Here is a 27,184-nt window from a genome sequence, read left to right on the forward strand (position 1 = left end):
GTCAGAAACTTGGCCCGAAAAACAATATGGGCTCTAATGCCAACTCTAGTCCGATCCATGGACAAAGGAAAAAAATAGTTTTCAAAGCCCGTCTTTTAGTTAAGGTGCCCGACTCTACCTTGTCACCCACTCAATGATCCCCTCTATTTTTGTCTCCTCCTCGCCTTATTACTTTTGGATTTGGTGTTCTGCAATTCCCTATGGTTTACCAATATATATTTTAATGATGGAGAAAAATTAGTCAAGTTTTAAAAATAATTTTTTTTCATGTGATGTGACACACCTTCCAAATTATTATATTCAACTTGTATACTATACATATATATATATATATATATATATATATATAATTTTAAATGAATTGCGGAACCCCTACGTCCATAACATTTACAACTTTACCTTTATAGACTATTGTGCGGATTCTTGAGTACACATAATGATTGCATGTTCTATATTTTTTTAAAAAAAAATTAACATATTCTAGACAGACAAATGAAATTTTCATATAAAGACTTTGGAATAGGAATGGAATGTTGAGAAAAGATGTGATGGACATATTACAAGTTCTATAGTTTCTTTAACTTAGAAAGACACATTTTAAAAGCCGTGAGACCTAAGTGGTCCTACAAACTCTATGATGGATTGGGCATGAAAAAACAGACAATATATTACTCGTTAAGTTTGGGTTATGGAGTCCATTGTTGTTTCCTTAACAAGTGGTATCGAGTGAGGTTGTTTTGCTTAAATGCGGGTCGTACATATGTGACTCCTGGTTCCACTTGGTGGGCTTAACCTCGGCCCACAAGTGAGGAGGATATTGTTGAGAAAAGTCCTACATTGCAAAACTAAAGATATGAAGGACATGTTATAAGCTGAAAGGCTTCATTGACTGAGTAAGATACATTTTAAAATCGTGAGCCCTAAAAAGCCATGTGATGGGTTGGCTTGGACTTGAGAAAGTGGACAATATCTCATAATTATAGCCAAGTTTGGATTAAGAAATTCATTGTCATTTCTTAACACGGAACTCACAACCTTTCAACACGGCATACCATCTTTTAACCCTAGGATCATATCCATTCTTTATTACGGTTTATTGCAAATTAATCTGCTTTATTTTTTTTTTATGTCAACGTACCGTCTAAAGAAGGTTAACCCTTATTTTTCTTTAACTTTATAGTAAACTAATCTCATCTCTCCCACACATTTTCACACTTAATATAAATTTTCTCTTGTGCATCCACTTTCGTCTTCTTTAGAGTCTCCTTAACCTTAGGGCATAATACATATATGACATCCCTCTATCTTTCCAAGGAACACTAAATTCTCCTACCTTCCCTCCATTCATCACTATCTATTAACCAATTCATCCAAATAGCTTCTCCATTTTTTCATCTACTTCCTTCATAAATAACACTATCATCACCTATAATCCTAGACTTGGGTACAAGTATCGGGTATGGGTACATATTCGCGTGTCCGATTTTTCTCATTGAAAGCTACCATAGAGTGAGATAAGGTAAAATGAAGAGTCCGGGTATCATAGATCATCATCACTAACTCAAAAACACTCCATTCTTCCACAGTTCATCTCCAAAATTTCTTATACACTTCTCTATAACATTATTTAAAAAAAAAAAAAACTTCATTCCACAAAATATATTTCTTTGCCTATGAAAATTAAGGCCTATTATAAGGTTTTTTTATTAGTTAAAATCAATGTTGTTGAATTGTATATGAGAGTATTCTCTTCTTCCTTTTTGTTTTGGCCACCTCAATGATTGAGACAATCAGCTTAAGGAACACACAATAGACTAAAAAGCTTTGACTTTTCACGTTCCACACAAATATATACGTACTTAATTGTTGGTTTGGGGTTTAAGTCGATTTAATGGAGCCGTCGCCGGAAATCAGTGATCGTGTAGAAGACGCGGGAACAATCAACAGCTCCGACTTAACCCAGAACGAGAATGCTCGAACGACTTCTTCCATCGAAACCAATACTGGGAATTCTTACACGGTGTTCTTGTTTTGGCATTTAATCAAGCTTATCTACACCGTCGGCGAAATCACGGCGGCGATAGTCGTGCTGGTGGTGTCGAGACGAAGACACGAGAAGCCACCAGACGGACTCTTTATTTGGGTTGTTGTCTACGCAGCTATTTGTGCGGCGAGTCTTCCTATACTCTTCAATCGATACTTCCTTGCATACCCTAGGTACGTCTGTTTTTTGGAGTTATTGCAGTGTACGTAGCTATGTGATGTTCTGTTGTTTACTTCAATTTTATTTGAAAAGAACGAATCTTTTGCATATCTGGGTAAATGAGAGGATATGAATCTTTTATCTGTTGTCTCTTTCTATGAATTCAACTTGTGACCACCCTAGTAACTCTAGCACTGGCCACATATTCCTTTACAATGTGTGCAAAATGAATTATGATTCTCTTCATAAAAGAAAAAAAAAAAACCCAGCTTTCCCAAGGCCTTTTGCAGTTGTGGCTTTGTGATGTTTGGTTGTGATGAAGCAACCTCATCACTGTGTGAAAGTTTGTCTTCAAAGTATAAGAGATTATGGAGCCATGGAGGAAAGTTAGATTGCGCACTTCAGATAATGCTTGATGTTTGTAAGCATTTGATCTTCAACAGTTCCTATATTCGTTAAGAATGAATTTTGCTTCACAACATTGGCAGGCTTTATAACATTGTGGACAACTTAAAGTTTGGATATGAAATAAGCTTTGCCATTTGGTTCGGAGTTGGCAATTATTGGATATTAGGAGATCATTCTTCTTCTTCTTCCAAGGCTCCTAGTTTGTACAGGTACCACTCAGTGGCTTGAGGGTGCTTATAAACATTTCTGCTGAAGATCGACCCTTCATCTTCCAACTGTTTTTGCAGACTCAGCGTTGTATTTCTTACATTTGGATACATCAAGTACGCAACGCCTTTTTTTCTATGTTCAATTGTATTGTGCCTCCGCGGTCGCCTGAGTGCAAGAAGAGCAGCCCCTACCCAATGCATCAACGCTTTGCCTACTTACAAATTTAAGTTACTGAAAAATGGTAGTAGCAATGCAAGGGATGGTGAGACAAAAATTGGTGAAGATGGGGTTGTGGCTGCAGGAACAGAGAGGGAGCGTGTCATCTGTAGTGACGACGCTGTAAGTTCTGGAATGCCTCAGCTATTTGTTTTCGCTGCATTTTGATTAAAGTAGCTCTCCTACCTGTTTTTCGAATGAGCATTATTCTTGTCATGCCTTGGTGTAGGTCTGCTGCATTTGCTTGGCAAGATACGAGGATAGTGAAGATTTAAAGGAGCTGCCCTGTTCTCATCTATTCCATGGTGTATGTGTGGATAAATGGCTCATGGTCAGGGCACTTTGTCCAATCTGTAAACAAATGGTTCGTGTAAACAATAGGCAATCATCTTCTTCTGGTAACTCTAGTCAAGTATGAAGCACGGATAACAAGTTAACAACAAAGAATGGAGGGATCTTTTTTCTTTCATAGAACGGGGATAACTTTCAGGTAGGGGGTCATGTACTTCCTCCACCTGTTTCATCTTTGTGAATCAAATTACCTTTGTATATATTTACGTCGCTTACAAATTAGTGAATGGTTTGATTCGAATTAAAAACTGCTGGCATGATTTCGTTAACTTTTTCCTTTCTCTATGGTTCTGAAATGAGCTTCTCAGGGGTTTTCAAGTAATTGTTGAACCTTTTTCTTTCTCTATGATTCTGAAATGAGGTTGAAAACCGCTTTAAGTTGTTCCGCCACTTCATGTTGAACTTGTATTTCATTTTGGATGCCACTTAGGTGATGGCATCATGACCTACTTTGCTCAAGACAGTTGGTCCCTGGCCCTGTGAATCAGGGTGTAGTGTCTAAATGGGTTCAACAATAGTTTCAGACTGGAGCTTGGCTTTAGGGTGTTGTGCTTGCTGTAAGTGCCATCATAAAATGAAAGATGGTTTGCATTGAAAGGAATGCATATTAATTAGGTTTAAGAACCTTTCCACTTTGTTATTATTCTCCTTTATTACAGGAAATTCTGAAGGTGACAAACAGGCAGAGAACCAGAAACTGCCTTTGATCCCTACAAAGCTCCTAGCAATTTCACTGCCTACATAAGCTATCCCCACAGTCCTGATTTAGCATCTCAGAAGAATATCCATGCAACAGATGCCAACATCACCAATACATTCAGTCTCCAACTAACTTCATTTTGGCTCCAGCATTGCTCTTTGAATCTGCTTGTGAACTGGACCCAGAGGAAGAAGACGTCGATGATGATGATGCACGAGATGAAGGGGAATTTGCCGTTGAAGATTTGCTAGAATCTGAACCTGAAGCATCTTTGAAGATCTTTGTGTTCGGGGAGTCCGGTGAGAGGTTCAGTAGAGCTGGAAAAAATAGATCACCAGGCAAGAATCACCATGTTAGTATGGAAAAATGAAAGTCTTCAGTTCATACTATCTAGTCTATTGCAATCCAAAAACTTTGAATTTTTAAGGGTGACATTACTAGGACAATTGGAGACACTGGCTTCAATTTTGCAAATAGAAGGCATGTGGAGGGCCAAAGTGGTATTAACAGGGAGACCCATTGAAGGATCAGTACTCTCTTTGTTGAGTACACAGAGACACTTGGGCTTGTTGGTCTTCACTTTCTGTGTGTCCTGGCAACACTGAGGGGTTGGCTTACTTGCAGTCCCACTAACAAAAGGAATGCATGATGCGAGGTTTGCAAGCTGATCAGCACATTCCTTCTCATCCTCTTCAAATGTTGCCATTGATGCCATGGTCAATGAAGCCACCACCATTACCACTATGTATGACACTGCTATCTTGTTGCTTCCTCTCATAATGTCTGGTGATTTTCTTTTGATCATCTTTCTTTTACTTGAGCTTTCTTAAAGAAAAGAGTGGCGGCTATATAAGAGAGGAGAGTTTGAATAGGTGGGAAGCTGAAATTGAATGCAGTGTGGAGGAGCTGTGGGGTGGTAAATAAATTCAAGCTAAAATTTACTTTGCATATATACATGGACTGCCTTGAAAATTGGTATTGCATATTCCAAGGCTATGTTACAATAAATTGATATTTGCAACTCCCTAAGAACATTCCCATAAAAGTTTCCAAGTTCCTCATAAGCTTAGAGAAATCAATTTCCATCTTTGCCACGAAACAACCAACATTCAGAGCATAAGATGAATGCTTCCCTACTAATGAAATGTTTTAACTTTTAACTTAGGAGTACATAGGATAATAAAATTATACTATCTTATACAGAGCATCAAACGGAACCTCAGTGAATTGAGGATGAAATTTCATAGGATTCTCGTAAAAGAACAAGTGGATTATAATTTTATATATATTGGCAAAATTATTTTTATATAATATTTGTTAAAACTTGAAATTGATATTTTTATTGGTATTTTCCGCACATGCGAGCTTAAATAAGTTCAAAAGTTGAAACTCATGTCATGTCACGTAGAAGTAGCCAATAATAAATTTTTTTACTAAAAAATAAAAATTTATGTGGCAATTGTATTTGGACTCCATAAAGATACATATGACAATACTAACTTGATTATAATTCTATTGCCATAAATTGTATCTGGCCTTCCCGTGCATTATGCGGGCGCCTAACTAGTGTCTTTTTTTTTTTTTTTCAATTTCTAATTCAAAAGTTCCATTGAGGAATTGAATCCACGATCTAAATTTCGGAGGATGATTCCCGATAATTGGAAAAGAAAATGTTCAGGAGAGTTTCCATAGAAAAATATGTAAATTTCTATCGTTACTCACCTAAAACCTTCCCTTCTTAACCACTACGAAACTTCCTCACAAGCTTAGCATAATACTTTAATCCATTTTGACACAATTAATGTTACAAGAAGTTTAATTGTAATAGAAAAAACATACATTTTATTCCCATTTCCTTTCATTTCCCAATTAGCTATTTGGCCGGGCTCACGCAAGCACAATAATATGATAAATGATTTGAGCTCCTGCAATTAGGGTCAAGGAAGAATTTATGTATGGAGAAAGATTAGTACAAAAAAGTCGCACAAAAAAAGCTCATCTATTTATAACAAATTGGCAACGGACTAATCGACTGAGTCAATATACAGATGGCGTGAGTTTCTGTACACGCAAAAAAGAAAACAATTTCCTTCAATTTTCTTGCTAAAATGGCAGATCTCGACTATGGTTGTCAAACTAGAGTATTTGCAATAAAAAACCGCAAAAAATGATAATCATACTGTACACAAAGCTATACAGTTGCATAAGCAGTAGGACTTCACTGCTACCAGGGCAAGACAGTGAAATTTTCTCACTCAGAAATGCATTCCATTCGACTCCGTCAAGGTTGAAGCAGGTGACCTCCCCTGTGTGGCTTGTGGTGGAGGAGCCGTAAGTGCATAAGTTAGTTGAGATGAATTCTCAATTAGGCCGGCAACTCCAGCAGCCGCAGACTGGGCATTTGATGGAAGGAAAAGGTCATGCTTCTGGTCTTTGTAAGCGCCCCAAACCTGCAAAATAGATGGAATAAAAAGCAAATAGGTTAAACCAGTTTGTGGCATAATATATTTACTTCAGCCAATATTACTGGCAACATTTGCAAATTGAAAGTACCAAGAACTGGTACACGCTTCACTGCCCCGTTTTATTGTACTAAATCTTACAAATAACTGATTTAACATAAGAACTTCAATATACATGATCAATAGTTCTTACTAGACAAACAGGTTCTAGCCCTGAAAAAGAGACCAGGGCAACACATAACTAGAAGTTACAACATGAACACAACTTGTTCAAAAACAAAAGTATGAAACGCTACTTACATCAGAGGCATTTAATATGTCACGAACTTTAGTACAATGTGCCCCCTCTGCTGAAAATGCATGCAGAACCTGAGAATTCAAACCACAAATTTAGAAACACAACTCTCCAATAAAATGTTTGAACCGAATGTAAGTTCCAACCAACAATCAAACATTCCACTATGGTTCATACCACACATATAGCAAACTTCTTTGAGCTTTAGGAGGTTTAGACAAGCAGAAACTTTATTTAGAACTTCCAGAGACAACACTCCAACCATAAGTTAAGTCTACATTTGTTTTCCAAATTATGCCAATGGGAATGTAAATTACTTGTGGTCCCGATGACAATATAATTGGTCTCAACGTTCTTGTTTATTGATTATAAATGATGGCACCAAGAGAGTGGTCTGGGAACAAACAAAGAGTCAATTACAAGTAATATGAGCTAGAATATCCCAAAGAGAATTTTCGTCTAAATCATAGCTTCTGTTAAACCAAGTAGAAATGCTAGAAAATCATTCTCTCTTTCAAAATATCGTAGTGAGTTTCCTTCACTTCAAAGGCTCTTCTGTAACTTTCCTTCCAGAGTGTAGAAAATGGCCGAGGGAATTGAGCTGCTTCTTGCTCCAGACTCCAAGTAATAGCTCGAAGCTTTTTTAGCTGTTCCTCCACCGTTTGCTACAGCCCAATTCATTCCCATCAAATTGAGGCTGTTTCTCAAGATAGTCGCCAAGCTACAATGGGGCATTAAGTTTCACACTGTTTCTTCACAAGATTTGCGCAAGTAGCGTCTGTTACTCTTAGGCAAAGTGCTTACTATATTTTGAAGGTTGTCTAGAGTAAGGATTCTTTTCCCCAAGTTGTTTCCCAAGCCAAGATTCCGACATTGCATTGCCAAACTTTGCTTCCAAAGGAAGTACTTCCAACACCCACCAGAAGCTTGCATTATAATCACATTAGTATTCTATTTAAAATGGAATCCCATTCCCAGTACACTACCTCCAAGCCTATGTAGCCTAAGAGTATTACCAGATCATTTTTTTAAAATTTTTTTTCCAAAGCGTGGACAAACCTCAGCTTCATAACTGTTTGAGGAATTGAGATTTTGAAAATCACTCGAGAATCTAGGAAGCATGTAGGCAATGAAGAATGTCGAACAATTACAATACATCAGGACCCATGTAAAATTCAGTAACAAATTATCAATGGGAAGACAGAATCTTTCGAGGACTTGGAATTTAAAAAGCGACCAACTAAAATGCCCAACAACATAGAAACATATGTAACACTTAAATTCTTTACAAATTCTAACCTCAACAGCGAGCACCCTGCCAATGGATGCTTCTGATTCATTCCACTTCATCTGAGAGCAGAGTCCACTCCTTCCCCCAGCTCTCCAGTCAAGAAGGCCAAGAAGTACTTCAACAAGACCAACCCTACATCATCCACATGCTTTCTTCAGAAACCAGAAAGCATAAAAAGTTCATGTTTAATATGTTAAAATACATACAATTAGAAACTTGCCCTAGGACACGAGGAACAACCAATTGATGTATGCTCAACAAAAAAAAAAAAATCGTGTAGAACATTCCAACAAAAGATGAAATTAGGAGAATATTCATATATGGAGATTGATATCTATTAAAAGAAAGTTGATTAACTCAAGGCAGGTGAGATGGCTAGCGAGGTTGATGGATTACAATGATATCCACTTTAAACTCTTAAAATGCCAAAATGGTTAGCGCTCCATCAGCTTACACGAACCCTTCCAACTAATTTCCGATTACATTAAAAAAAATACCATATCAGAAAGCCGACTGCCCCCTCCTTCTAGGAAAAATACATGCAATTCACTTTTAAATCTAATACACATGCCAGTGTTTCTGCTTTGGGGATTGTTTACATGCAAATAAATGCTTTGACAATATTTCAGTTTTCATAAGTGCCAACCCTACAACAAGTAGAAAGTAAAGCAAACAATGATATATTGTTGATTAGCCAACAAAAAGTTACTCACTTTAGCCCTTGCGCAACAAGTGCATCCCTAGCTCGATTTCCAGAAACCACAACACGTTTTAGTGTCTCAAGAGCTAGAATGCTTCCACCTTGCCATCCGATAGCCTTCATTAAAAGAGGAACGACCTGAAATAAGATTAACAGGATTAAACCAGCGCCATCATGAGGCATGAAACCACCTCAAAACAAACCCAATGGAGAAGGCAGGGGAAAAGGACAGGAAAATCAAAACCATCAAAGAAAAGTTGGAAAATTACAATCAACAAAACTACAATAACATTCTAAGCAACCATCTTCTGCATTAGATTAATTTTGTAAGTCGACACCCTCCAACATTATTAAAAAAGATATATCTACATGTGGATTAATCCAAAGACAAAAAATGAAAACACTGCGACAATGGACTCATTTCTCATATTACCAACTTCAAAATAATCCATCTGTAAAATGCATACCTGAGGTGTTCCAGCACTAGTTGCTGCCATAGCTTCAGCACAGATAGTGCTCGCAGCAAGTTGATGCAAGACACGCAAACAACTAAGCCGCACACGTTCTTGTGGAGTTTGTCCAGGCTGTGTTGATCCATCAACAGATTCAAATGTTTTATCACTACAGTTTCCATTACTAATCTCCTCTGATGCCATTGTTTCTCTTCTACCCTCATAGGCCACAGCAGCTACGAGTTTGGGCACATATCCAAGATATCCAACATGATCAGCAAGTGTAGGGTGTACTCGCAATAATGAAACTAAAGCAGCAGATAGAAGTAAAGGAAGCTCAGGGTCAACAGCCTTTGTTTCGTAATGTGTGGCAGCAATGGATGACAAATACTGATCCAGTAGTCCTTCCAAAAATCTCTTTGGGTTCCTAAGAGGAAATTTGGGATCTTTTAGAAACAACCTGACATAAATTCCACCAACCTGCATGACCATGAAACCATGAGTATCCTAACATTATAAAAACAACGAAATTAATATAGTAGTCATCAGGTCAAACCTGCGGCTCATCTTTCATTTCCTGTTGTCTAGGGTCTTGCTCAGGTACATCCCAGTCAACAACACGACCTTTCATCTGCTCACGGTAAAGATCTGATGCCATGGTTGCAATTTGTGCAGACAAAGAAGCAGCCATCGCTAGTGTCCACACAAGTTCTGGTGTCTCTGTAGTCTGTTCAAGTGCAGACACAACAGCCTCACCAGGACCATCCCTAATGACAGATATCAGGCCGTCTGGAAGAAACCTTGCTAGTGTAATAGCAACTCTTGGCCCGTGCATTGGCTGCCCAACAAGTTTTCCCAATAATGAAGCTGCTGCTGCTCTTTGCTGCAAGGGTATTTCATCTGCATGTTGTCACCTTTTCTCATTAGTAAAGAACCATATTGAGTAAATAAAAAGTAAGCTGAAGGCACAACAATTACGTTGCAAAGGCAGTAGAAGCTCAAGAATGTACACCACTCCACCATGCTTGGCAGCCGCCCAAGTAAGTTCTGGAGTGCTTGCCAAGGCATAAAGTACATGAAGAACCCCTTCACGGCAGCCTGGGGAAGAGTGTAACATCTGTAATAGAAGGAGAAGACTAGATCCGTCTGCAACCATTGCCTCTAAACAGGGAGCATATGCAGTCAAGAGAGACAGCACATTAAGGCAAAGTTGAGGAATATTGCTTTTTGAAGCAACATGCACAGAAAAGCATTCAAAAAGAGGCAGTAGCTTCTCTTTAGTTGAAAATATGGATGCCAGATTTGGATTGCTAGTCAATAAGTTCTGCAGTTATACCAAGAAGAATGTTAGATACACTACATAAGTAACATCCAAAACGCTATAGAGTATTATGTACCTTTAATGAGGTCAGTCCAAATTGAAGATTCTTAACAAGTTCCAATTCTTCCTTCTCTGTTGGTTTTCCGTCATGCGATGGAGAAGTATCATCATCTTTATGCTGTCCATCAACTGATTCATCAGCAGTATCACTTTGAACCGATGTATCAGCAGCATTCCCTTGCTGCTCAGGTGTATCATTGGATGAGCTGCTAACATTATATCTATTCAGAAAATCTGTGGGATATTGATTGTGCACTAGACATGCTACAAAATCAATCAGAGCAACGCAGAAAGCTCCTGGATCACTGATCTCAAATTCCGGCTGATCATTATAGACCCTTAAGTAAACATTACCAACAAACAGTTCTTTTGATAAAGCCTTGTATATGAAGGCACGTGAATCATTCAAGTCATATGACCCATCAGGACTATGGCTTGCACGTTGCTGATCCACAAATTTCAGTAGCTCCGCCCGCGTTGATGAATTCCAGATAATCTACAACCACAAGCAGTTGATTAGTCAATCGTGTTAATCAAAATTGAATCCAAATGTCGAAACTTGAAACTAGAAAATATGCTGAGGAAGAAGCTCACTGGAAATAAGGTGAAAAAAAGCCTTGGCAGTTAGCACAAATGGTATCCAACATGAGCATTGTGCCAAAAAGGTAAATCAACGCATTAAAAGAAACAGTGAAATCATGCCAAGAACCCAGGACTTGTAGAAATCAGCCTCCTATGACTAATTGATTATTCAACTTATTAATACACGAATAAGACGGCACCAAAAGTATACTGACAAACTTAAATGGGTACTCAAACTTGGTTAGGGCTTTCACATTACATTTTAAAAACATACATAAAACCATAGCCCGCAAAAAAAAAGTGGAGGCAGATACTAAAAAACCATCAGTAACATGTAACAGCATATGAAGTCATCTAAGAAGATTCATTCTTGAGATCCATGATATTTAACGTAACAAATTTTCCCGGAAGCAAGCAGACAGCTTGTGTAATAGCCTGCCCCTCCTTGGGCCTAGTAAATATTATCTGCTTTGGGCCAGCCCATACTAGCCTGCACGGTTTTGTTCTCCCAGGCCCTTTCGCCTTCCAATCAATCATATCAGTAATCGAATGAGTAAGCGAATCAGCCTTTCAGCCCGCTACATTGATGCTCATAAACCATGTTGGTCAACCAAATTTGTTTAGTGGTTGTAACATAATTGGTTAGTGGAAATACTGGGCCGGGATTCAAAGGAATTAGGCGAAGTGTTTGTTTCTGAACGACGGAAGTGGAAAGACACTAAGGGAGAGGGATATACTCTTTTTTTTTTTTAATCGCCGCAATTGTACGACGAACCTTTTTGTTCCAGGCGTACTACCCGGATACGTTTAGGTTTTTTCACCCGTTTTCGCTTTCCCGGCTTCCTTGCTTATCTCACTCTCATCCAACTGATCAATGCAATTGGAGGAGAATCGCTTGCCCATCTTCTTCCTTACCTCACTGAAAGGGCTTACCCAAGGGTTGTTCAAAAAGAAAACATGTTCATTAGGTTAGGAGATTTGGTCTATTATATTCTGCACTCCCCTTCTTCCCCTATGTGATATGAGATTTAGAGCACTGAGCCCCTTCGCCACTCGGTAGCTCACCCAACACCACCAAGCTTGACACTACATAGGCTTGTGGCCCCGCCCACTCGAGCTGGGTACTACAGCTTGTAATCGGACTCAAAATGGTCACATCAAAATATCAGCATTTCCTCAAATAATGTGCAAAAAAAGGGCTGTCACTTACCTCTGGAGACTCCAAGTTTGAGTTTAATTTGGAAAGTAGGTCTTTTGGGACTTGATCTTTCAACATCGTGGCAAGCTTAGGAGTTAGCAAAGCTTTAAGGGCATCAGCTGCTGGTGCATTACAAGGTGTAGAGCTCTCATCAGCACATAAACCACTAAGCCTTGACAAGGCTAGAGATGCCTGAACGGCATGCATATTTTTTGCAATTTGAACGCTAACACCAACACCATGTGATTCTGTCGTACCAGATTCCTCTGCAGTTGAGTCATACTGAAGTAACAAGGGCAACAGGTACCTAAACGAAATTTTAGGAAGAACAGAGAGCAGGTCAATATGAAAACTCAAGATAAAAATGTTGCAAAGGTTTACAAATATTATAACTGCTTCAAATTTAAAAAGTTAAAACCCAAAAAATAAATCGACAAGTAGAAGCAAAAGAAAAATGACCTCAGGCTCAATGGCAGCCGTATAGAGTTCATGATAGAAACAAAGTTCATAATACTCAATACTTATATCTTTAATCTACTAACGGATGCCTAGCAATTTTTAAAAAAATAACGAGAAAGAAATGTCAGGAGAATCAAGGTCTTACAGTCACGAAAACCACCAGTACTACTTGATGCACACATCTTGTCATCTTTATTTACCATGCTTAATTACACTTTGACTTGATTCAAGCCTTGGAAAGAAGTTCCCAAACATGAACTTCCTTTAAGATGCCAAATCCCAACAATGATATGTGCAGAACGAAAACCCAACCACCCGAAATGAAAATTTGAAACAGCTACCTAAGCAGGACACGAAATGAATCTATAGAAATCTTGGAAAGAGTGGAAGGTGAATTGCCAGGCACAACAAGAGCTTTCTTCTTGTGAGAATATGTAGGGGAATACACATCTAGATAAGTAAAAGAATAGAAAGCTAAACATAGATGCTGGCAAAGAAGAAATAGGATACAAGATTGAAATTGTTCTGAATCGAATGATCACTCTTGCCTTGTACCCCCTCCCAACAAGACTAGGTAAACAAGGTAAATAACACCCATGCACGAGTCTCCCACAGTGGACAGGATCGAGGACATGCAAGATTATGCAACTCTAACCCCTTACATAATATGTGGAGAGGTTGTTTCTAGAAATTGAACCTATGACCTCTAGGTTGCACCCATCCTAACAGGATTATGGAGGAAAATGCAAGAAACGTAAGAATTAAGAAATTAGTCAACTTCTTCCAAATTAAAAGTTTTACAAAAGAAAACAAGGATTTTGTATTTCAAAACAAAAAAAGTTAGGTCATAAATTAAAGAAACAAAAAAAAAAAAAAAACACTTTCCATATGTTAAACATGCAATGAACATCAAAATGAATTATTTACAACTACTTCCATGAGGTTTGCCAAGGCAGAAAAAATCTTTATCACGTTTACCTTTAATATTTTAAACTATAGAGATTCCAGCGGATCTTTGGTGAAATTCTCATCTTTACAAAAAAATTTGATCGAAATAATGTGAAAAGGGAAGATTTGGTGATTCAGGAAACAAATTAGCTCTTATGATACAAAACACCTACCTGCCTTATAACTAAAACTATACCATAAGTTCCTAAATTGGTTACTTACTCCAATTAAGTATTAGGTTATAAACCCATACTTTCTATAACAAATCAAACAATATCAATTGCTACATAAAGTCAGATACAGCAATAAATAAATCAAATAATCAGAAAGAGCAGGCAAGAAGCTAACTAGTGGATGGTTAGGACAAAAGAATAATACTAAATATACTAATAAGTAGAAAGAAGAGCGGTCTTACCACAGCACACCGGCCCCTAATAAGGCATCCTGCAATTCAGGGGATACAGAAACACAGGCTATGGTCTGGAGTGCAGCATCAATAGCTGCTGGCACAAGCTCAAGTTCAGTACAGTGCACAATGTCCTCAACTAATCCAGAAATTTGAAGGATTTCAGCCCTTGCACTTTCGAACTGACTCAAAGCAGAATATGTCCGCATCACATTAGTAACAATAATCGCCGATGGTTCACTGGAGGGGGTAGTCGGCTGAACTACGCACATGCAACGGGAAAGAAGAGTTGCCAGAAGTTGTATCCCACCATCCCTCACAAGCTCTTCACCGTTTAATGAAGAAGATGCACACCTAATGACGAGGAAATTGTATAAACAAAGTAAGCTTGTCAATTTTATTGGATGTCAGCAGGGAAAAAAAATAAAAAAACAATGTCACTTACGTCAGCCAAGTAAGTTCAGATGCTGCAACAAGAAGAGGTGCCCTATCAGATGAAAGAAAATTATTGTCATCCTTTTCTACTGTGATTGCATTCAGCAACATTGGATAACCAGCATATTTAAAAGGCTCTAATACGTCTCCGTATCGTCTGTATAATATACACTGTCCTTTCAACAAAAGCAATAGCCTCCACGGTTGAGGACCTTGCAAGCCTTGCATTGTTGCCTAATAACAAACCATACAACGTAAAAATAATCAGTAAAAATTCTTAATCAAACTCCTATAGGATCTCAACATGTGTATAGCATATCCTAAAAACAGTATCAACATAACAACACAATATTTGCAAAATAATGATATGGAAACTAGAGTACATGGACTTTTTCAAGATTACTCATGAGTAAAAAGCAGCAGTGGACAAAAAAAATCATACATTCTTTCCAAAAGGGATCAATAAGATGAATCAACTGCTGCATAATTTTTTTTTCGATTGATTTTCATACAAACAAATAAAGAAATTCAGGAAAAATGAGAAATGTGAAAAGAAAAAAGAAATTAAGATGCTAAAATTAATATTGAGCTCATCGTCAGAAACGATAGACTTCAAATACCAAGTTCAGGTTTAAAGCAACTGCTAAAATAGATCACAAAATGCTCATTCATTCACACAACTTTCACAATCAGGAAGGGGGCCATCGTCAAACAGGAGTACTCATGGATTCCTACAGTTCAAAACAACCTTTTGATATTTCATGAGTTTAATGATTTAGACAATAGATACCAACTCTTGAAAGCAACATCTACCTGAAGTCGTTCATAAGCTTTCTGTACAGCAAGAAACTTTTCCCTCCCTTCAGGATTTTTGTCTGGGTGGTATTTCATTGCAAGTTTTCTATACTGTCGCTTGAGTTTTTCTTCATCAATGTTCTCAATCTGCTTTGATATGCTATTCATGTCCCCAGCTGCGTCAAGAGAATTCGAGTTGTTTGCATCATCTTTTGACACATCTTCAGGTGATATCTCAAGTATTTTGCAAGCTTCTTCTTCAGAAAGATCCATTGGCCTGCGGGTCAACTCTTCACGCCACATTGCTAGTAAAGATTGCAAGAACTCAACATGTTCAACAATCGACCAATTTGGAAACCTAATCTCATCACATAAGTTTCGAAGGTAGTAGCGGTGACACCACATTTCATCTCTTAGTTCAGGGTATGTCACTGGCGGCATAGGTGCGTACTCATACAAAGAATGGCAGTGCTGTGACAATTTTTGGGGGAAATCACCAAGATGCTGTAAAACCTGGCAGGAAATAGTAGAGAATAAATACCAGACCATACCTAACCTTCATGTACTGGTGTCAAATTGAAGGATTCAATACAACAAAGTAAAGCAAATGCATGAATCAGCTTAAACTGACTTGAATACCTGACGAATCAGATTTTCAGCTCGCATTTTGTGTGTCCAAATAATCTCGGGAGTATCAGAATCAGATACCATTGCTGCTGAAAATGCAGCTGGACCACTGCGTTCCAATACGTAAAGCAATGATTCAGGAAGAAGCCCACCCAATACACTACGTTTTGCAAGTGACAGAGATGAAGAAACTGCAGCTTCTTCACCACCATGAAACGCTTGATGTACATGTGTTACTGCAAAGAGTTGTGCAATTGTAAGGAGATTAGATCCAGGGTATGCCAGGGCAAAATAGAATGCACCCGTGCTGTACAGACGTATCATGGCTTTGGGGTTTCTTGTCACGACAGCCTTCAGCAGTCCCGCTGCGGACTCCACAATACTAGGTTCCCCAGAAAGCATGGCCTGTTTTTTAGCATATGAAAAAACAGCATCCTATTGTTATAGTTAATGCTAAGCAAGGACTTAAATGAATACTTAACAGGCACAAAAATAAGCAGTATAATAACTACAGAGAGACTCTGTAGCATGAAATGGCACACACTGTTAACTAGCTTAGAAAGACAACAGTCATCATGAGAAAAATCAGTTCAAACTAAGCATTTTAAAAATAAAAAAAATCTATTAAAAATCATATCTTATATAGTTATATATATAAATGAAAGCTGAAGTCTTGAAAACATCAACAGCCACATTAAAATCATATCTTATACATATAAATGAAAGCTGAAGTCTTGAAAACATCCACAGCCACCTGTTACATATATGTTGATTTGGGCAAGCTAATGTTCCTATTAACCATCAAACGGAAGTTTTCTAGAACTGCTACTATGGCTGCCAAAAATCTTGTTGCACTCGAGAATTCAATTTCTAGCATTCTGAAGCAAAGACATGCAAATAATTTTTATTAAATAAATGCCCCATTTGCCTTTCTGACTTTCTGCATTCTAAATTTGTTTAATGACTTTAATCGATTCTTATCATTCTGTAACCATATTGACTTCCTATGATAGCTATGTTTTTCAGTATCATTAAAATCAACTAGGTTATCTATTTTCTCTAAGGACTTGTCTTTTTCAAACAGTTTTCTTACAAAGCCTGTCTTCAATTACAAAACCTATTTCATTTTTAGACATGAATAAACGACATGTGAGCTGATGAAGATATTCAAACATAGATTAAAAATGTTTCACCATACCAATTTAATTATTGTCCACCTCAACTTTTTAATACATAACTAACAGAGGAGCCACACTAAACTTGGCTACCAAGCATCTACAGCAGCATGATGGCTAATACACCAGAAGCGTGTAAGGTTTAGATAAATCTCTGGAGTTCAAATTTCACCAAACAAATCTCTTATATTCTCACTTTTAATTCTTCCAGGGTTTATATAAAAAAAATCTTCCAGGGCAATTCAGTATTGCTGATTTTGTCCAGATATTTGGCAAAGAAGTCAACTTCTCATACACTGCTGACATGCACCCATGCATAGCAGATGCATCCAGACACCATTACAACATGAGAACACCTGAAGATATTTTCTGAGATCAAAGTCTAAAGTGCATTAATAGGCAAAGGCATTGTAAAAATTACCTGGGCAATATGCGGAAGGCAACGGGGACTTGACAAAATTCGTTTTACCCTTGGGGTTGGAGTAACTATTTCCCCAGCATCATCTATGTCCGAATGTGCAGACACCATGCTGTGTAATATTGACAGTGCTGAATCCCCAACCTGGATACAGAACCCATCAATTAAAAAAAAATATCAAGAAATAGTAGTCTAGAAGAAAGAAAAGAAAAAACATTGGACCTACACAAGAAAAGAACAGAAAAAGTTCTAATAGACCTATTTCATATAAATACGCAATAGTAAATTTGTGTTAATCAATGTACAGCCAAAGTTTGGTTAAAAAAATCAGTCATATACCTTTTGGATTTCATATGGAAATCCTGTATCAAAAAAAAAAAAAATCCACCAAAATGAACATTTTATAACCAAAAAAAGATTTTGACAAAGTATCTTGGAAAACACATCACAGAATAAATTACTTGATCAGACAAATTATTACATATCCGGTAAAAACATCACAGAATACATTACTTAATCAGATGAATCATTAATCATCAATACCAAAGCCAGTATACAAAACAAATCAGGGCCGGCTAAATGAACCAATAAGAGAAATCAGATGGAATTCCACTACATGGATTGATGCCGGAGGACCATTAATATAGGCTTTTATAAGTTAGTCTATTATTGGGTTTATTTTAACTAAGTTTCTTTTAGTTTTCATACTAAGGGTATTGTCGGAATTTTCAGATATGTTGGAATTTCGAATTTAGTAATAGTTATTTGTTTTGAGAGTCCTTTATTAGGTTACTTTGTTAAGTCAAGTCCTAGTTATAATTGGAGTCATATTAGTTTGCTTTTAGGGATCCTAGTTTTATTTGAAGGAAGTTTCTTATGTAATTAGGATTACTAGGAGTCTATATATATGGATGCAAGTCAAGAATAAATAATAATGAGAGTTTTTATACAAAATTTGTTATAGGAGAGATTCCTTAGACACGCTCGGTGAGAGGCTGAGAGAGGAAGGTGAGTTTATCCGAACCTACCTGAGAGATTCAGGATTTCAACTTAGAAGTTCAAGTTTCTATTCTTCTTGTTTGCTGAAAGTCTGTTTCAGTTTCAAGAAATCAAGGAATTGGGAATTTTTGTTCTAGTGTTCTTAAATTTTTGGGTGAGGGTTTTGGTTGCTCAATCCTACCTAAAATCTTCATCGGTAGTTTCAAAACTACATCATGGATCCTCCTCCATTCATTCCTATTTAATGCTATACTTCCCTTACTCCAGTATAATCCATATCCTCTTTATAAATGCTCCTTAAAAAAGGATATAAAAATGAGGGTTGTACAGCAAAGTGAGAATAAGTGCCATATTTCAGCCTACAATGACAATACCTGAGATGATGTGAGAACAGGAACCCGAACAGCAAGTGCCCAGCGAAGCTCACGTATATCTCGCAATCTTTTCCAATCTGACATTCCAGAGGCCCAACATCTTGTTGTCCAATCAATATCCTTCTTTGACCAGAACCTTCTGATAGCATCCTTCTCCACTGGTCCAATTTGTACACCTTCCTTATCAACAAACATCCATTCCTTGAGTGGCTCCATGAAAGCAGTAGCGGCTATCAAATTAGATTGCAAAGGAATCGCGATCCTTTCTGACGCTTCATGAGCCACTGTCAGAAGATCAACGGCTAAAACACACCCTCCGACCAATACACATGCCTCCACATTAGATAAAACCCTCATTAGAACCTGCACAAAAAGAAACAATACTAGCCTTTTCATAATCATCAAATAGAAATGGAAAAAAGTTCAAACTTTCCTAATGCTATTCCACTTTCCTCACAAGATCAGCTTCAGATTCAAGAGAGCTGAAGGTCCATAAAAAAAAGAGTGCTGACAGTCAATGGATAAAAAATGCCAGAACAGTTAGGCCCACTGGATATCCCTATGTCCACGAAACTATCTAGTGTACACCAGTAAAAGCAGCAGGAGCTAACATATGATTCCTTATTTTTGGCATTATTGCTGGTCCTATACCAAAACCCAGACCTACCCACACACAAACGCAGTTTTTCACATTATCATAATCACAATTTGTATTGACCAAGAGTTTAATTTTTAAAAAGATTCAGACTAGAAGGGATTATAGAAAAGAAAGAAAAGAAAATTTGGGAGGCCATTTACTAGTAGCATTTTCAAAGGTGCAGGTAGAAAGTACTATCCTTGGAAGCAAATATGGAAACCAAAAATGCCCATTAAAGTGCATTCTTTGCTTGTGGGGACTATTGAAGAGAGAGTTCTAAAAATAACAATCTCCAAACAAGAGGATTGACAATTGTAAATTGATGGTTTGCTAAGGAGAAAGAAGAAACAGTTAGACATCTACTGCTTCAGAGTAACCAGGTCAGCAAAATAGCAAATCAAGGGAACTGGCTTCCTATCTGATGCAACGAATTGGGGATTGTCAGATTTGAAGGAAAGGAATATTTGGGACAGTTAGGAGAATGGCAGTAGGCAATTTTAGTGCTACGAAAAAAAAGAAACAAAGCTTTGACTAGGTTAAGATGGGAGGATTAATTGTTTATGTACTAGCTATTGTGAAACACAATTTACGTGGGTGGCACCCTCTTGGTGCCTCATGAATAATATTTTTTGCTGAGAGAGAAAGAGATTGCGAGGGAAAATGACTGGGGACCTGAATTTTAAGGTCCCTGAATTCCCCGAAGTTGTCTCACATGATTCTTTGAATGTGGTTTATAGTATTTTTAAATTTTCAAGAAGTTCAAAATTTTTAAAAATCGGTGCATGAGAATCCGACTTCAGGGAATTCAAAGACATACAATTATACAAACCTGGGAACCATTAATCTGAGAAAGAGAGAGTGAGGGTAGGGTGAGAGGAAGGTGGTCTTAGAAGAATCAGATTCACAATGAGGAAAGTCGCAAATAATAGCATAAAGTCAAATCATGGGGAGCAAACGAAAAATTACAAGAAAACATCTTCCTATACCTTTAAAAGGAGGAGCAGGCGGTGCCTTAGTGCTCTGTCATCTGTCCTATCCAAGAGAACCGTAATATGGGCAGCACCCTCAAAAGGCCCTATTGTTTTGTGATGCTGGTCGTATACAATTGCCATTGCCCTTGCGCAAAGCTCCCTAACTGAAAATCCACCGCCACCTCCAAAACCATCTAATCTTCCCATGTCACACCAGTCATCAGATGCACCCAACTCATCGGGTACAGCACCATCTACAGTCAGTCCTATGTCTGCATCACATAAGAACCGATGATAGAGTGCTCTAAAGAAAGCCACTGGATCACGCAATGGAAAATCCTGGGCTCGGCCACCGCTGCCACTTTCTAGTAACAAACGCAGATAGTATTGACCCACACAAACTTCTTTGGATAAGCTAGGGTACCTAACACCGAATTCAGAATAGTTCCAAGATATCTGAGGCATGCTATCTTGCCCAGTCATAATCTCTACTGAAGCACCTCCAGGGAAAATATCTTCAGTACGCTCCTTCTCAACATCTAGTTTATGAACTTCAGCCTGCAAAGCCTCCCTCAACTCTTGCCTAGTACGCTCATTCCAGATTAAGTCCGCACGGTTGTGATCAATGCTAAAAGCTCGCCAAAATTCATGCCAATTACAAAGTAACCGACCAGAACCCACAGGTGTGCTCTCCACAACAACCTGAGCAGGAGCTGGAAGGCCATTGTCTTGAAAACCTGATACATGAGCATCTGTATCAGATGAATATGAGGCATTTTGGTCTGATGCAGCGTGAAAATTTGCTGATGGTGCATCAGCGGAAGCAATGACAGGCAAATGGCCATTTTGTAAGGTCCCACTAGGGGACACCTCACTGGTCAAAGTCTCAGTCTGAGCAGAAGATTGAACAGTCGAGGACTGTGCAGGATTTGGATCAAGAGCAGATCGCTGATAGCTATCTGATCCTCTAAGAGTGCCTGGGTGCCTCATAGGATCACCAACATCAGAATTATTAATAGAAGGTAAAGAATTATCTTGAGATGTAATTCCTCTTCCGGCACGATTCTTCCTCTGCTGAAGTAAACGTCTCCATCTTCTATTGGTTGATGATCCTTCTTGATTTGCATCTTCAGGTTGCACTCCATCTGAGCGTGTATGCAAATAAGCAACAAGGCCAGGAGGCAGAATTCTAGACAATAAATCTAAAGCTGGTTGATAGGAATCCGCCCAAAGAGCAACAAGATGTCGACTAATCTCACGCCGGTCACCAGTAGGAAGAAAAAGTGCATGCAATAAATGCCTCAGCAAAGCCCCATCTCGCAAAGCAGCATCACGCATGGACTCTGCTGCAATTGCATCTTCTTCAGCAATTGTACGCATAATCACAGCAACTGTCTCACGAACACTCTCAGCAGGATGCCCAAACAATGCAAATAAGCGACGCCGGAAACCAGCTACTTGGCGTAACAATTCAACAAAGACCGTGTATTGAGTAGTTTCACCATGTGGTTCACAGATCATAGCCTCAAGAACTTCAACCACCGCCATGGACAATAAAGGCGAGACAGACATAGGTTTGAGCCGGTTGACAAGGATAGTTAGATAGCCATGTTGGGCAAACAACACAGACTTTGTGTGCATGATTGTAGCATGTCGATCTCCTTTTGAATCTGTCACTAAATTTGTATCACCGGGACCACCACCAATTAGTACTGAAATAAGCCCTGCTGATTCAGCTGCTACACCCTCTGAACCATTTCTAAGCAAACCCATAATTCTTCCAACAGCAGCAGGAAAAGACATCACATGTGATGCTGCACTTCTTGAAGCCAACAATCTACGCAAACATGCAACAAAACCCATCACTGTTGCAGCAGCTTTAGGCGAGGGAGGTGGCAGGGGAGGGGACTCCGGAGGAAGATTTGGAGTAGCAGGAAGCATGGTAATCAAGGCCATGAAAGTTACTTCGGGAACTTCAATATTAGGAGGGACTCCACTAAAGGGAATACAAGCATTAAACTCCCTTATTCTACGCCACAGCTTAGCTCTTGAACCAGGTATAGAACCACCTTCAGCAAGAGCATCTTTGGCAGCTGCAGCTAGGTGTTTCAAATGCATGGATGCACTTTCCATATCAGCAACAGCACGTTGAGGTCCATCTAGTAAAAATACTCTTCCACAAGGTGGATCAATACGATGTCCAGGCATCGTAAGCCTAGGTAATACAGGTACTGGGCACTGAACCTGACAAGTAAGCCCCAAAAGTCAACCAAACTACATTAAACCCCAGCAGCACATAATCCATCACTAAATTATTCTTTAACGTAAAGGAAAACCGAACAATAATCATAGTAATATGTCAATTTAGAGCAACCTATATCCATATACTTGCTATCTAAAACCAAAAAATACCACGTGTACCTACTTCTGTTTGCATTGCATCACGAACTGCTGCAAGTAAGCTATCGCGAGAAGTGCTGACATAAACCTATAATCACACAGATGAATTAGAACATTCAACTAACACATGGTATCAAGCATTTAAAAATGCATGCAATCAAATGCTTACATGAATTGGGCATCCATCATTGAATTCGATGGCAAACATCTGAGGCTCCTCTGCAAATCGGACAAGCGAACTTACTGCAGATAAAGGACGAACAGTAACAGCCTGCACACATCTAATGATTTTTTCTCAGCAATTGGAATGACTTCACCATAAATTACTGCATTTAACACATATCATCAAGGCATTCAGCATGTATATGCCCAGGTACCCACACAAATGGAAATATACTTTAGAAAAAGAAAAAGAAAAAAAAAAAAAACGAACCACATGCCCGCTACTTTTTTTGTAAAGATAATCCAAGATCTCATTTTACGAATATAGTTTTCCCTGAATGATTTCAGGGGAATCACGCATGAACAAATTGATCTTCAAACAGAACTTCAATTTGCAAATTACATATGACAAAGCGTATCTATAAGGCAAACCTTAAAGCAAGGAAACAGCCACCAGCATTATGACATCTGTTTAAAAGGATTTTTGGTTTTTGAATTGAAAAATCAAAGTGATTTAAAATATATCAATCAACTTACTTCATAGTTTTCTGGACGCCTTTCGACAAGTGAAACCTTAGTAAGAATAAGTTGACGCGATACAGCATCACCATGCTCTCCAAGTCCCCCTTTTGGCCCAACTCCCAAACTTAACCCAGGGACATTTAGAGTTCCATGAGCAGCAGATCGCAATCTTGTCACAGACCAACCCCCAGAAGGAGTTTCGTCTGCACCAACTCCCTCTTTTGCTATGGTTTACGTTATTTTCGAAAATTCGAACAAAAGAATATATTGATTAGTAATCATCAAAACAAATTACTCATAATAAAAAACATGAAAACAAACAAGCTACAGATATAAACAAAAGTAGAAGCATTAATATAAAGATACCTCTTCGCTTTATGTACTCAGCCGCAGTAAGGGATTGAGAACTGTCCACAGATAAAAATATGCCAACCATGGACTTTGCAGTTTTTGTCTGCATAAATTATTGTAGTAATTATTTTTGGCTTTAATTACTAGGTAAAGAATTTTAATTATTGATAGTAAATATTTCTTAGAGAAGCAACATGATTCAATGGGCAAAATAAAAAAGCCCCAGCATGGTCCCCTAACAAAAGATCACTTTGGGCTAAGAGCAACCATTTGCAAAAATGTGATAGAGCATCTAATTTTTATGATATAATATTAAGCAGCAGTATGAAATTCTATCATACCAAATTTGATACTATAGCAGAATTTGTGGTCCCTGAAGCAGCTTGAAAAGCTTTTGATTTTCTTCCATATAAAGGGCAAAGAACAAAACCTCCATAATCACTAGTCTTCTTCCCATAAAGATCAGCGAGGAGAATGATGGCAGGTGAATACATGTCTCTAAAGTCCAAACACCAGCAAAGGTCTCCGGATTTCAGATCAAGGAGTTCAACACCAACATAAGTCACTTTCAATTTCTGTGCAAGTAACCATTTACCCAATAAGAGCAGGTTAAAATGCACGTGAAAATAAAAGCTGCAAGTGTGCACTGTAAATAGTAATAAATTTGGAAAGAAATATCCATCGCAAAAGCTTAATGGGAAACACAGAAGAATATAAAGAGGCCCAACAAAGTATCTTCTTAGCATATCCCACATACTCTAGCTCATACAACATTTTACACCAACCCGACAGTCCAGACTACAAGACTAGTCAAGTTGCTCCAACATTGTATTTTAGATCAATCATCCTAAAACGCATAAAATTGTAGAAAAAAGGCATAAACGTAGTATGAGAAACAAAAACAATGAGACAGCTATTGTTCAAGTTTTTATACAGTCTACGCGATCAAGTTCTCACACAACTTGAGGATATCTGTGATTCTCAATAACACTGACAAGCCAGAATGCGTCAAATTGGTTATTGACTTTTATCCAATACATGTTAAAAGTTTCACCCACCTACTTTGAAAGCTATACTCCTTAAGACTGTAAAAGATCTAGAAAAAAATGCATAATAATGTACAAATGTTTAACCAAAGACGGATTATATTGCTACCAGATGTTATAAATACATTACAGAGCATCTTACAACTATACATTCATCATCAAAGCCTTAATCTCAAACAACAATAAGAAAAATTAGTTGAAATCCACTACTTCCTACTCTTTAGGAATTGAACCAGGAGTCACGTCCCCTCCCACTCTAATAACACTAATAAAAAAAATTTCCACTACAGGAATTTTGTACTTGGTATGCCATTCGTTTTAATCTACAACTGTGCATAGCAAACACTGACAACAGTTACAGTAATTTTTTTTCCAGGAAGCGAAAAAGAATTTGTTGTTGGAGCAACAGTAAGTGCAACCAAGAAACAAATACAGTAATTCATTTCCAAATTGCAGAAAAAGCATATAAATCTTTTTCCTAGTGAAATCCACAAGTAATTGAAGCAAACAAAATATTTTCAGTTGATCCTTATCTAGAATGTACGGAACAACCTCTTTATACAGAAAATTCATAACACTTCCAAACATCGGTTCATATAAATCGTATTGTGCTTAAATCTGCATCTGAGCTGTCAGGCCCTAATGCACAGATGTAGTATTTTTTTAAACAGGTGATATCCAAATTTATTTTAAGAAGAACAGAGCCAGTAGCTTACGTAAGGAACCCAGTCCCCAGTCCTCCGCCGTAGATGCAGCACCGGGAACTCAGCCACCGCGGCCAGCCGATTCCATCGAATCCTATGCAACTCCGTCAAAATTCTAGCCCGATATCGAGACGAAAACTTTATTCCCTTGAATTTCCCTTTCCCATCGGTTCTTAAGTTCACATTGAACTCATTAGAATTATCATCCCGGCCAATGATCGGCGTGGCACCCTCAAAATCACTGGCCACGTCATATGAATTGGTGACAGCGAGGGTATTGGGGTCCAAGGTGATAATGGAGAAGCTCGATATACATAAGATTCTCTTGTAACGGCCGCGCCACGAGTGCTTGATGACGAGGTAACGGGCGAGGTACTCTGGCTCCTCGAGAGGAGTTGGTGCAGAACTAGAAGAAACTGCGGAGGGTTCCATGGAGGTTTGGAGGGGATTGGGAGCAGTATGGTGAGTCACGGTGTCGATTTGAGGTAGGTACCGGAGGGTGTGAGAAGGAGGGGCATTATTGGAACGGAAAAAGAACCAGAGTCCCGCGCCGGCTCCCGCCGGGGTCAGGTGAGACCGAGACTGATTCGCCCCCAGTTCTACGCACTCGTGCAGGGGATTAGGGTTCCTCCGATCGCCCTAACAAACCCTAATTTCGTTTAAGAAGCAAACAAAATTTGAATATCTGAGAACCATAGAAGAAAAAAAGAATGCCAATCTGATCGTTCTGTGTTCGCTTTCACGATCGAAGAATTGCAGTTGTAAAATCGTCTTCAACGGAGATGGGCCGATCGAAGAAACAGAACTGAATCCGATATATAAACACGGATTTAAGGTTGAAAGATGTTTGAGAAGAAAAGAAAGCGAGGACCACGACAACTAGGAGGCTGTAAAAGAGAGCTGTGCTTCGTTGTTCTGTGACCTTACTGGGAAAGACATCCTTTCGTTTAGGGATAACGTGACATGTCGGTGATATTCATCAATATGACGAACACACGGTGTGATGACGTGGAAAGGTCAATCGGCGTCAATCATTTATGGAAACTTTTGCGAATAATGCATTCAAAATATTTACTGAAACTATTTCCTATAATTATAATGCATTATTGAATTATCTAATTTTTTAAAATGGCATGGACCATATTGTTATAATGCATTATTGAATTATCTAATTTTTTAAAATGGCATGGACCATATTGTATTGTATTCATTAAGGCAATCCAACCACCATAATCCATAAACATGGATTATAAAAGAACTAGAAAAAGAAAAATGTCAATAATAATTGTTGCCATAAGCTCCCGGA

The 27,184-nt window shown here is 38.3% G+C and overlaps 3 protein-coding genes across 4 annotated transcripts; 1 reads left to right on the forward strand and 2 right to left on the reverse strand.

Moving 5' to 3' along the window:
• The first annotated feature begins 1,807 nt into the window (after positions 1-1,807).
• Positions 1,808-3,657, forward strand: LOC120004984 (E3 ubiquitin protein ligase RIE1-like). The gene is made up of 4 exons (XM_038854394.1): positions 1,808-2,217; positions 2,692-2,820; positions 2,899-3,160; positions 3,267-3,657. The coding sequence occupies exons 1-4, from the start codon at positions 1,892-1,894 to the stop codon at positions 3,453-3,455; spliced, it is 906 nt and encodes a 301-aa protein (XP_038710322.1). The 5' UTR covers positions 1,808-1,891; the 3' UTR covers positions 3,456-3,657.
• A 201-nt stretch (positions 3,658-3,858) lies between these two features.
• Positions 3,859-5,163, reverse strand: LOC120004985 (non-specific lipid transfer protein GPI-anchored 13-like). The gene has a single exon (XM_038854395.1). The coding sequence runs from the start codon at positions 4,891-4,893 to the stop codon at positions 4,465-4,467; it is 429 nt and encodes a 142-aa protein (XP_038710323.1). The 5' UTR covers positions 4,894-5,163; the 3' UTR covers positions 3,859-4,464.
• Positions 5,164-6,068: 905 nt separating this feature from the next.
• On the reverse strand, positions 6,069-26,808 carry LOC120005678 (dnaJ homolog subfamily C GRV2). 2 transcript variants are annotated; one of them, XM_038855452.1, is made up of 22 exons: positions 25,891-26,808; positions 24,470-24,703; positions 24,144-24,231; positions 23,793-24,001; positions 23,263-23,364; positions 23,119-23,181; positions 20,709-22,937; positions 19,086-19,448; positions 17,716-17,856; positions 16,132-16,524; positions 15,511-16,005; positions 14,708-14,931; positions 14,272-14,616; positions 12,462-12,756; positions 10,686-11,165; positions 10,267-10,612; positions 9,845-10,188; positions 9,304-9,768; positions 8,850-8,974; positions 8,145-8,268; positions 6,851-6,919; positions 6,069-6,538 (listed from the first exon to the last, which is right to left on the reverse strand). In XM_038855452.1, exons 1-22 carry the CDS (start codon positions 26,308-26,310, stop codon positions 6,344-6,346), a joined length of 7,749 nt encoding a protein of 2,582 aa, XP_038711380.1. In that variant the 5' UTR covers positions 26,311-26,808; the 3' UTR covers positions 6,069-6,343. The 2 variants fall into 2 exon arrangements, with proteins under 2 accessions (XP_038711380.1, XP_038711381.1); XM_038855453.1 differs by lacking the exons at positions 24,144-24,231; positions 24,470-24,703; positions 25,891-26,808 and having other exon boundaries at positions 23,263-23,374; positions 23,793-23,997.
• Positions 26,809-27,184: the final 376 nt, after the last annotated feature.

This window comes from Tripterygium wilfordii, chromosome 9 (assembly GCF_013401445.1).
Source record: "Tripterygium wilfordii isolate XIE 37 chromosome 9, ASM1340144v1, whole genome shotgun sequence".
NCBI classification, from domain to species: Eukaryota; Viridiplantae; Streptophyta; class Magnoliopsida; order Celastrales; family Celastraceae; genus Tripterygium; species Tripterygium wilfordii.

Coding starts and splice junctions, on each gene's coding strand:
- LOC120005678 (XM_038855452.1), bottom strand. CDS start 26,310: ATGGAACCCTCCGCAGTTTCTTCTAGTTCTGCACCAACTCCTCTCGAG. Junction 22,938..23,118: donor GTGATGCAATGCAAACAGAA/GTAGGTACACGT, acceptor CTTACTTGTCAG/GTTCAGTGCCCAGTACCTGT. Junction 9,769..9,844: donor AAATGAAAGATGAGCCGCAG/GTTTGACCTGAT, acceptor ATGGTCATGCAG/GTTGGTGGAATTTATGTCAG.
- LOC120004985 (XM_038854395.1), bottom strand. CDS start 4,893: ATGATCAAAAGAAAATCACCAGACATTATGAGAGGAAGCAACAAGATA.
- LOC120004984 (XM_038854394.1), top strand. CDS start 1,892: ATGGAGCCGTCGCCGGAAATCAGTGATCGTGTAGAAGACGCGGGAACA. Junction 2,218..2,691: donor TACTTCCTTGCATACCCTAG/GTACGTCTGTTT, acceptor CAACATTGGCAG/GCTTTATAACATTGTGGACA. Junction 3,161..3,266: donor TCATCTGTAGTGACGACGCT/GTAAGTTCTGGA, acceptor GCCTTGGTGTAG/GTCTGCTGCATTTGCTTGGC.